General features: G+C 47.5%; 1 protein-coding gene across 3 annotated transcripts in view; it reads right to left on the reverse strand.

Moving 5' to 3' along the window:
• Positions 1–1332: 1332 nt before the first annotated feature.
• LOC146060392 (uncharacterized) overlaps positions 1333–12180 on the reverse strand; it is a 90143-nt gene continuing 79295 nt past the window's right edge. For 2 of the 3 annotated variants that reach the window (XM_083173553.1, XM_083173554.1), the window contains exon 9: positions 1333–2605. In XM_083173553.1, the coding sequence (XP_083029679.1) occupies positions 2548–2605 (58 nt within the window). In that variant the 3' untranslated portion in view covers positions 1333–2547. The remainder of the gene's footprint in view (positions 2606–12180) is intronic. The other variant, XM_083173552.1, reaches the window with a different exon arrangement.

Raw genomic sequence — 12180 nt, forward strand, 5'->3', positions numbered from 1 at the left:
AAAATCTGAAGAAAATTTGATTGATGTACTGTGAAATATTGTTATTAATATAAATAAAGACTTAATTAAAAAAAAAGATTACACAAACTAACACTGAATTGCTGCTATACTAAGCCTAAAAACTAACCTTCTCTGTATGGATGGATGCTTAATTGATTTCAGCTTTGGTGCGTACACACGGGGGCGATTATAGCAAATATCGCTGGAAGTATGGTCGCTGAGCGACCATATTGCTAGTGATTGGAGAGTGCACCAGCGATAAATTGCTGGGTGCGCGCTCCCGATTTCAGCCCCTGAATGGTCGCTGGTCGGAGGAGCATGCTCCTCTGGTCGCAGATGAAAACGGGACACTGAGCAATATGATTGCGATCAGGGCCGGCGCCACCACTAGGCAAATCTAGGCATTTGCCTAGGGCGCCGGCCACTGGAGGGCGGCATTATGTGCCGCCCGGGTACCTGTCCTACGGCGCTGTCTATTTAAATCTGGCGGCGGAGGCAGCGGGGGTCCCTGCAGTCCATTAAAAATCACGAGCGCTATCCGCCGGGCTATGCGGAAGCGCTTCTAGTGTGAGAACTCTGGCAGCACGGCGCACGCTGATCTCAGCCAATCAGCGTGCTGCCAGTGTTTTCACACTAGAAGTGCTTCCGCATAGCCCGGCGGATAGCGCTCGTGATTTTTAATGGACTGCAGGGACCCCCGCTGCCTCCGCCGCCAGATTGAAATAGACAGCGCCGAACGACAGGTACCACCACCACCCACCACCACCACCCCCCCCCCCCCCCCGGCACCGGGGCGCCCCCACCCCGACTCGCCTGGGGCGCTCCGGTGCCTTGCACCGGCCCTGATTGCGATCATATTGCCCCGCATGTACGCACCTTAACAGCACACTGCTTGAAAGTAGTACAGTGTATGTGCTAAATCTGTGACTTTGCAGTTATAAATTCAAGTCTGAGACTGTTCCAATCTGAATGAATGAGCATTAACTTGCTGCTATACTGAACTTACTAATCAATCCATCCTGCTTGAATGGATGCTTAACTCATTACAGTCTCTTAACAGCTTATTGCTTGAAAATGAATCAGTGTGTGAGTTTAAATATCTAAATGCTGCTATACACTAACAATTTATGCTCTATCAAATCCAGCACAGTTTAAAAGGACTTTTTGCTTTTCATTATTAAAGTCCCAGGAAAAGAGTAATCTAAGAGGCTTTGGAGAAAAGTCCTTTATGCTATAGGCTAAATCAGGGCTGGGCAACACCGGCCCTCCAGATGTTGATGAACTACACATCCCAGCATGCCTTGCATCAGTTTCAGCATGGCCACATAGCAAAACCAATGCAAAGCATCCTGGGATGTGTAGTTCATAAACATCTGGAGGGACGGTGTTGCCCAGCCCTGGGCTAAATAGATTTGATGCACATTCATGCTAAAATCTGATAATTGATTTTTTTGAGTCTATGTCGCACTAATATGTGATTTTATTGTATTATTTGTCTTACCGGCTGGTGTCTATTCTTATACATATATATATTTTATAAATAAATAATTCATTTCTTAAGTGATTGAATTTGCATGTGTGTTACAGTCCATTAGCGCTGTTTATTTTGTTTTTTATTTGTCTTTTCTTATTAAGGGTTGAGTATCCCTTATAAACAGCAGCTTGGACTTTAACCAGGTTTCTTGCGCTCAGTTTATATATTATCTTTCCCATGGTAATTACCGATGATGCGGGTGCGGGGGGCAGGCAGCTGATGTGAGCTGCCCGCCCGCTTCCCGCACAGGGCCCTCTTAGATGTATTGATGTACTGCAGTACATCAATAATTCTTATAACTGTATTTAGATGGACCACAAAGTGGTATATAATAGCAACTGATTTATGCTAGACCAACCTTTATCCAACCATCAACTAGTTTGTTGGACTGAAAATCTGGTACTGTATAGGAGAAAATGACAAATAGCAATTTGCTCACAAACCCAGGAAAATGGACAAAAATATTCAGTCAAATTGTCTAAATCAAACAGATGTAACTACAGTACCTTGTTTGAGCGACAGTTTTTGTTCATTTTGCAGATTTTGGGAGCAAAATACTGATGAACAAATTACATTCGTTCCCATTTAGTAACAGATTTTTATTCTATCCAGCCAATTAGTTGGATGAAAGTTGGCCTAGTAAAAATTGTATATTAATTTGTAATCTAGCTCTATATTTTCTTTTTAAATACATATATAAAGATGAGACCTTAGACAATTCCAAGTAATACAGTATATATTGTGTGAATAAATGTTTTAAGGTAAGTACAGATCCAAACCCTAAGGCATGAAAAGAAAAATTTCAATTTTTTTTTAATACATGTGTGTTAAGTGTTAAATGAGTGTTAAGATTTCGATCCACATGTCTTGATGATCCATCCAGCATGGGATTGGCATGCAGTGTTATTGGTTCTTCCTTCTTCTTCCATAGGGAAGTCAACTCAATGCATTTCAAATTTAGATTGAGACACATATCCATGTTAAACAGTTAAGTAGTTTCCCATTAGTTCAGTTTATTTCCAAACCATCAGCACTTTACTGAAAGGGACGGACACGCCAGAGCCTGGATCACTGAAACATTAAAAAAAAGAGGGACAAGTGATGAGAAGTTATCACTTAAAGGAAATACACTTATCTAATACATTGTATGTGTGTTTAGTTTGAAATCAATCATCTATTTTGCACACGCAAATGTTTGTTTTTTTATATGTTGTTCCATTTTTGTGGCACTTTGTAGCCATGCACTATACATTATGGTTTGTTTGAAAGACATAACTGCTTATACAGTTGAGTATTTCCATACCCATTATAAGCTATGCCTTCAAGAAGCACTGCCTGTACTCCAGCTGCTTGATAAACACACTGGGGCCTAAGGATTGTTGATTGATTTCTACTGTGGCTGTGTAGTCACTGTGTATGAAACACTCTTAAGAGGACCATGCTGAAATGCTTGGTGGCTGTTCACACAGGGCCAGATGTATTACGCTTCAAAAGTGATAAAATGGAGCGTGATATACAACCAGCCAATCAGCTCTTAACTGTCATATCACATGTTTGAAAAATGGCAGACAGGAGCTGATCAGAATCAGAATCAGCTTTATTGGCCAGGTATACTTGCGTATACTAGGAATTTGTTTTTGTTTTGCTGTGCAGCAGCCAGGTGAGTAACAAGTAAACAGCATACAGTATAAACAATAAACAATATAAACAGATAGGGGAACATGTACAGTCATATATAAAGTTCTTCCGAGGGGACACCATGTTAGATTATGTGGAAAGGGTTATGGCACGACTAGACAGTGAGGAGTTCATGAATTCATGTGTCAGCAGGTGAACCGCTTGAGGAAAGCAACTTTTAAGGCTTCTGGTGGACCTGGTGGGAATAGCCCTGTAGCATCTGCCTGATGGCAGCAGGTTAAACAAGCTATGGCCAGGATGTAGTTGGTCCTTGACTATCTTCATTGCTCGTTTTTTTGCTCTGGACAGGTACAGGTACAGGTCGTGGACAGAGGGAAGATCTGTCCCGATTATCTTCTCCACAGGTCTGACTACCTTTTGGAGTCTGCATTTGTCTCTCTCACTGGCGGAGCCGAACCAGACCGGTATTGAGGAGCACAGTACAGACTCCACAATTGCGGAGTAGAAGAGGAGCAGAAGCTTCTGTGGGATGTTGAACTTCTGCAGTTGCCTAAGGAAGAATAGCCTCTGCTGCGCTTTTCCAACAATAGTATCAGTGTTGGGCCCCCATTTAAGGTCCCGGGAGATTGTGGTTCCCAGGAACTTGAAGAAGTCCACTAGCGACACCATACTGTCAGCAATTGTTAGCGGAGGAACACCAACAACCTTCTTCCTAAAGTCCACTACCATCTCAACGGTTTTGAGTGGGTTGAGCTCTAGATGGTTGCTGCTGCACCACCGGGCCAATCGGTCCACTTCTTGTCTGTAGGCCGATTCGTCCCCGTCCTTGATAAGACCAATGATGGTAGTGTCATCGGCAAATTTTATTATCTTTACTGATTGCGCCTCTGAGGTGCAGTCGTTGGTGTACAGGGAGAAGAGCAGGGGTGAGAGTACACAACCCTGGGGGGCTCCTATGCTGATGGACCGCACTTGGGAGGTGAATTCCCCCACTTTCACAACTTGCTTTCTATCATTCAGAAAGTCCACAATCCAAGAACACGTAGCTTCAGGGACTCCTAGGCGGAGTAGTTTGGGGTGCAGGATGTTGGGGATGATTGTGTTGAAAGCCGAGCTGAAGTCGACAAACAGGACCCTTGCATAGGTACTAGGCATATCCAGTTGCTGCAGAATGTAGTGAAGGCCCAGGTTGACTGCGTCCTCAACGCATTGATTAGATCGGTAGGCAAACTGGAGGGTAGTCATTCAGATTTGCAATAGTTGATTTCTTGGGGACTGGAACAATAGTGGAGCTTTTGAGGCAGGAGGGAACCTTGTGTAGCTCCAGTGATTTGTTGAAGATCCTGGTGAATATGGGGGCAAGTTGACCCGCGCATACTCTAAGGGCAGATGGTGTCACCCTGTCAGGACCTGGCGCTTTCCTTGGTTTGGCCCTCTTGAACATCTCCTCCACCTCTACTTGGGTGACCTGGAGTGACTGAAGTTGGCTGTCGACATTTGGGGCAGCACAGAGGGTATGGATTGGTTCACAGTGGACTACTTTTTCAAACCTGCAATAGAAGTTGTTCAGATCATCAGTTAGGTCTTGGTACATGGCGGTGGCTTTGGGTGTTTTCTTGTAGCTATTATAGATTACATTCCTTTCCACACAGATACAGGGTCATTAGTGGACAGGTCATTTGTCAGCTTGTCAGAGAAACACTTTTTTGCTAGCCTGATTTCTTTTGGTAGGGAGTTCCTGGCTTGGTTGTATTGTGGTCTGCTACCATAGCTGTAGGCCTCCTCTTTGGCTCGGCGGATTTGTATGAGCTGGGCGTTGAACCAGGGCTTGTTGTTGTTGAAGATGCGGTAGGTCTTGGTGGGTATACACATGTCCTCACAGTAGCTTATGTAGGATGTGACGGTGTCAGTCAGGTCATTCAGGTCCGTTGCAGAGGCTTCAAAGACCCCCCAGTCCGTGCAGTCGAGGCAGGACTGGAGTTTCAGCTTAGCCTCGTTAGTCCATTTCTTAACTGTCTTTATGACAGGCTTAGCTGCTCTCAACTTTCTAGGTAGGGAGTAGGTGGATGAGGCAGTGGTCAAATAGTCCGAGTGCAGCACGTGCAAGGGTACCACCTTCACCGGTGAAGCACGTGACTTGTTGTTTGAACTTGGGTAGCTCCTGGCTTAGATTAGTTCTGTTGAAGTCTCCAAGCACTATGAACAGAGAGTCTGGTTGTTTTTGCTCTATGTCAGATATGCTGGTGGCCAGGTGGTGCAGGGGTTCCTTTGCGCAGGCAAGGGGGGATGTACACTCCCACTAGGACAATCGAGGCAAATTCCAGGGGGGAATAGAAGGGTTTGCAGTTGATACATAGCATCTCCAGGTGAGGGCTGCATGATTTGCCTAGGATTGTGACATTGGTGCACCATCTATCATTGCTGTAGAAGCAGATGCCGCCACCCTTTGTTTTCCCTGAGAGAACCCTGGAGCGATCAGCTCTGTAGAGACCAAATCCTGGCAGGGACACCGGGGGGGGTCAGCAATGTGGCCATCCAGCCATGTCTCTGTGAAGCATAGGACAGATGATCCTGCAATGCTCAACCTTGTGCTTCCCATGAGGAGGGAACGCTCATCAAACTTGTTTGCCAGGGAGCGCATATTTGAGAGCAGGATTGTGGGGAGTGCAGACCGTTACCGTTACGCCCGCCGTTTCCACCTCACTAAGGCACCGGCACGACAGCCTCTCCTCCATGACCAGGGCAGGTACACACTGCGGCTTAATCCAGGTTGGCCTCTGCTGGCAATGCTGGGGAGCTGATGGGCTGCGGCTCGGTCTGGGACCACAGCCACAGTGCCCTTGGTGTTTACTTTTCTGCTACCTCTGGTTTTCCATGGTTGCCACTCCACTCTCCAACATCTGCCATACAACTTTGCTGCATCCTTTTTGCACAGGGCAGCGTGGACTGTGAGGGCTGCCGATCTGCCCATGTCCCACTCCATCAGGCTCATATGGGTGGTCTGCTAGAGGGGTGAGCTCCATTTCAGAAGGGCTTCTCTGCTGTGCTTGGTTACCACACTTGGCAGGGTCATCACACTCGAGGGGGTGATGAACGAGGACAAGGACAGGGGGAGACAAGGGGAGACATGTAGTTTGGTTGAGCTGGTTGTTTATCACTCTTGAAGCTTAGTACATCTGGCCCATTATGAGTTAGGCTATCATTAGTTTACTATGTTTGTGTGTGTGTGTGTGTGTTCTATGTGTTCGTATACTGTAGTTGCAGTGCTTTGCACACTCACGTTATGCAGTAGTTCACACTGAATATGAATGCTTTAAAAATCCTAAAAATAAAAAACATACCTCCCAACTGTTATGCTTTTCGTGGTAAAATTCAGTTTTTTGGGTAGTGTCCTGCTGTCCACCACATGGGCAGCAGTGTCCTATGGTGGGGTGTGGCAGTTGGCAAACTATCTGTCACTCGTGCATGAACACAGTGGCCTTTATTTACTGTAATTTAGATTTCAGTTTTAACACACCCCACGCAAATGTAAAGGCCCCCATACATTAGTCCGACTTGTCCTAGGGACAAGTCGGACCTGATTTCCCCTGCAGCTCCCCGGGAGAGGGAAGCACGATTAGGCACTTGATGTGCCAAGGTTTGCATATGATAAATCGCATGGATTTATCATATGCAGTCCTCGGGAAGCTGCAGGAGGAGGGAGCCGTGCGGGGGACGGCAGCGGGATGCCGGCTAATTGAGAGCCGAGCAGGGAGAGGCTACATAGGGACCCGGGCAGGAGGAAGCTGTGTTGCGGTGGGGTGACAGCGGGATGCGAGCAGGGAGAACTTGATGACATGACGCTGGCTGCCGGGCCGGGAGCCGGGAGGAACAGATAACTTGGGGAAAAAAAACGCCCATAGAGATGACTAGCAAGCCATTGATTGGCTGAGCCCTCTTTCAGCCAATCGCTGATTGGCTGAGAGAGGTCTCAGCCAATCAATGGCTTGCTAGTCATCTCTAGGGGCGTTTTTTTTTTTTTAAAGCTATCTGTTTCTCCCGGCTCCCGCCGCTGCCCGGCAGCCAGCGTCATGGCATCAAGTTCTCCCTGCTCGCCTTCCGCTGTCACCCCATTGCAACACAGCTTCCTCCAGCCCGGCGCCATATGCAGCCTCCCCATACTTGGCTCTCTATAGCCGCATCCCCCGCCCGCTGCTGTCCCCGCAAGGCTCCGGGGCTGGGCTGCACATAAGATTTGGCAAATCTTATGTGCAGCCCGTCCGACCTCCCGACCCCGATCCGATGCGCACGGGACCGCGCATCGGATCGGAGGGGATGCGCGGGCCGATTTCACCCGATTCATCCGAATCGGTTGAAATCGTTCCCATATCGCACAGTGTATGGGGGCCTTTACTCTCTCTGCACATGTTACATCTGCCTCACCTGCAGTGCACATGGTTTTGCCCATTTTGAGAACAAATTTGTACTGCAATCAGATCTGAATAAGGGCCAGTGTCTAATCAGACAGTGGAGCTGGCGATGTGCCAGCGGCTCACAGAGCATTGGGCATACACCCCACAATGACAAAAACAGGAGTCTTGGCTCCAGTGGTGCAAGTCGAAAAAATATCTTAGTGGTATTGTGCCACAGCGAAAAAATGGGTGTGGTTAGGGGCATGGTCAGGGGGAGTGGCTACATGATAAAACTTTAAAACACATTTCTATTTGGGCTTGTGCACATATATGCCCCCACAGTGCCAGATATCATTTACCCCAACAGTGCCACACATATATGCTCCCACAGTGCTAAGTATGCCCCCAGTGCCAGATATGCCCCCACAGTGCCACACATATGCACCCAGTGCCAGATATGCCCCCACAGTGCCACACATATGCCCCCACAGTGCCAATTATGCCCCCACAGTGCCATATATGCCCCACAGTGCCACACATATGCACCCACAGTGCTAGGTATGCCCACAGTGCCCCCACAGTGCTAAGTATGCCCCCAGCGCCAGATATGTCCCCACAGTGCCACACATATGCCCCCACAGTGCTAAGTATGCCCCCAGTGCCAGATATGCCCCCACAGTGCCACACATATGCCCCCACAGTGTTAAGTATGCCCCCACAGTGCCACACATATGCCCCCACAGTGCCACACATATGCCCCCACAGTGCCACACATATGCCCCCACAGTGCTAGGTATGCCCACAGTTCCGCACATAAATGCCCCCACAGTGCCAGAATAAGCCAGCAGCAGCACAACTCACCCTACATGTCTGCAGTGCTGGCTGTCTTCCGGTGTTCAGGTGTCCTCCCCCCCTCCAGTTCCCCACTGCCGCCGCTTGCTTCTGTGCAGTGTGCTTCATTTGGCGGGGAGGAGAGCACCTCTCCTTCCCTGGCTTCCCGGCGTCCCTGCGTCCATCTCTGTGACTGTCTGTCAGCCAATCACATCTCGCGGGCTGGCTCCTGATTGGCTGCCGGCCCGTGAGCTCTGATTGGCTGACAGGCAGCCCAGTCACAGTGAGTGAATCAGCCAAAGGGAATCAGCTGTGGCGGGGCGAGGGAGGTCAAGCCCCCCGCCACTTACATATTCACGCATGCCCAGTAATCAATTCGGGGACATTTGTTATGGCGATACAGGGTACCCGCACAATATGTTTGGTTCAAGATCACAGCATTCCCAGAAAGCCACATCCCCCTTTTACTGAGGCCACTACACTTTTTTGGTTAGCCCTGACTTCTTGATTTACAATGTTGAGAAGTATGAGATAATGTTTAATGCCATATATTGGTTCTTTGATAACTGGTAAAATCGCAAAGACACATCGGGGGAAATTTACTAATATGAATTCGTAAAAAATAGGTGTATTCGTAGGCATAAATACACCTATTTTTTACATATTTGTATTTTCGGGATTTACTATCCCAAAAATACAGCAATTCATATTCCTAATGATGGGACATTCGTATTTGTATTTACAAATACGAATGTCTACACCATCGATAGAATATGACAGGAATCACCATTCAAAAGAATGGTGGTTCCTGATTTACTAAGCAGCCGTATTGATAATACGGTTGCTAATTGGTGTAAAACAGGCACGAAAATACGACAGGAAAATACACCTTGATTGTCCTGTCGTATTTGGCTTTAGCCTGCATGGATCAGTCAGATCCGTGCACGCTTTAGTGTTAAAAAAATAGAAAAAGAAATAAAAAATTTTTAAAAACAGCGTGGGGTCCCCCCCACAGCTGTAACCAGCACCAGGCTGAAAGAGCCGGGGCCGGTAATTAAAAATCAGGGAACCCGACAAATAGGGGTTCCCCGATTTTTAACAACCAGCCCCAGGCTCCAGGTCCGGGGCTGGTTCCCAAAATACGGGGGACAAAATGACTAGAGGTCCCCCGTATTTTAAGAACCAGCCCCAGGCCAAACCAGCCAGCAGGGTAATGCCACAGCCAGGGGGAGACTTTTATACAAGTCCCCCCGACCAAAGCATTAACCCTCTGACCAGTCAGCCTGGCCAGGGGCCCTGGGGGAGTGGGGACCCCCCCCCCCAATAAAGGGGTCCCCCCCTCCAAGACTTACAAGACCAGGCTGAAGCCTGGTGCTGTCCTCGATGCCCCTGGGTGGTGGGCATCGAGCTGATTAAGTGTAAAAAATAGATGACTAAACTATTGTTTTAAACTGTGGAACTATGAGTCCCAGCAAGCCTCCCCTGCAAGCTGGGACTTGGAGAACCACAAGTCCCAGCCTGCGGGGCATTAAAGGGCCCGCTGGGGCTTGTAGTTCCACAGTAAAAAAAAATAGTTAAATAAATACACATTGACACAATGAAAAATAAAAGTTTAATACATACATTACACACATACTGATACTTACCTACCGTAGGTAGGTCCCAGGGTCTTGATCCGGTGCCTTGTCCTGGTTCCGGATCCATGTCGTCATTCTTCAGCATGTCGATCTTCATGTCGGCGTCCGGGTCCGAAGAAATCCATGGTGGACCTGTGGAAGGAAATCCAACTCACCCAGGTCCTCCATGGAAGTTCTTCAGGCTTGATCCGTAGTAGTTCAGGGCTTCTTCCATCTTCTTCAAGCTTCCGGCGACTCCGGCATCTCCCCGCTGCAGACTGAGAGGATAGCACCAGGCTTCAGCCTGGTCAGGTAAGTCCTGGAGGGGAAGGGGACCCCTTTATTGGGGGGGTCCCCACTCCCCCAGGGCCCCTGGCCAGGCTGACTGGTCAGAGGGTTAATGCTTTGGCCGGGGGGACTTGTATAAAAAGTCTCCCCCCGGCTGTGGCATTACCCTGCTCTCTGGTTTGGCCTGGGGCTGGTTCTTAAAATACGGGGGACCCCTAGTCATTTTGTCCCCCGTATTTTGGGAACCAGCCACGGACCTGGAGCCTGGGGCTGGTTGTTAAAAATCAGGGAACCCCTATTTGTCAGGTTCCCTGATTTTTAATTACCGGCCCCAGCTCTGGTGCTGGTTACGACTGTGGGGGGGACCCCACGCCGGGTTTTTTATTTATTTATTTTTTTATTTTTTCTATGACTGATCCGTGCAGACTGCCTCCACTAATTTGTATTAGCGGCCGTATATATGGCCAGCTAATCCGAATTACTACGACATCGGAGGGTTACAAAGCAGTCAAATATGACTGCTTTGTAAATCCTCCTCCAGAACACGAATGTGCATACGACTGAAACAGTCCTATGCAGTCGTAGGGAAAATACTAATACGAAAAACTAGGTTTTTCATATTAGTAAATTTCCCCCATCATTACCAATATGCATCAGGCATTACTAATATTAAGGCTCTGCGTTGATTGGCCATATTCTTAACATGTAGGGTTCTATTTATGAAGCAGTGATATTGCCTTTCTCTGGATTTTTTTCTTAGAGAAAAGGGGTTACATTTAAACATAGAACTTGATGGCAGATAAAAACACTTGGTTAGTCTGTCCTAACTCAATTTATACCAAAATATTTACACATTCAATATATTTTGGGATTGTGGGAGGAAACTGGACTACCTGAACAAAAACCCACGCAAGAGCCAGAAGAATATACAAACTTAACATAGCGCACTGCAGGTGGGGCAAATGTAACATGTGCAGAGAGAGTTAGATTTGGGTGGGGTGTGGTCTAACTGAAATCTAAATTGCAGTATAAAAATAAAGCATCCAGTATTTACCCTGCACAGAAACAAAATAACTCACACAAATCTAATGGTGTGTACACACGGTGAGATTTCCTTGCTATTCCAGTGCTATACAATCTTTGCTATCTCTGTACTTTTTACATACAATTCATACAATCTGCACTATATAGTCATTGCTGCCCTGTCTATCTGGGTTTCGATTTGTGCTGTCACGGGAGCGCTCATGCTGGATTGTACCGTGTGTACACAGCATAACTCTCTCTGCACATTACATTTTCCCCACCCACAGTGCACATGGGTTTCCCCATTTGAGAAAAATGTTGCATTTGCAATCAACTCTGAATCAGGCCCATAGTATGAATCAAACCATAAGCTCATTGCTGTGAATCATCATGTCAACCATTACACTGTCCATGCTTCCTTATCACTGCTTCCTATTTTAGAGGAATATCACTGAACATGGTATAATTTTATAGCAGTGTTACACCCGTAAAGGCCCCATACAGTAGTCCAACTTGTCCTACGTCAGACCTGACTGTCCCAGCAGCTTCCTGGGAGGGGTCACACATGATTAGGCACTTGATGTGTCATGCAGGGCCGGCGCTACCCACTCAGCAGCTCTTGCGAAGCAGTGAGACGCCATGCTGAAAAGGCGCTGTCTCCCTCCCTGCTCTGCTAAAGCTGCTCTCTGCACCGCGCACACACTGTACTCCTCCTGCGACCTTTTATTTTGTTTTTACACAGTCCATGGGAGACACATAGCTTATCACACTGGCTGTGTCCCTACACTGCTTTCACTGTGTAGGGCAGTGCCTGGGTAGGAGATACACAGTGGCCCCTGTAAATTCACCATGTGAATTC

Source organism: Crinia signifera, chromosome 2 (assembly GCF_055691185.1).
Source record: "Crinia signifera chromosome 2, ASM5569118v1, whole genome shotgun sequence".
Taxonomy (NCBI): Eukaryota; Metazoa; Chordata; class Amphibia; order Anura; family Myobatrachidae; genus Crinia; species Crinia signifera.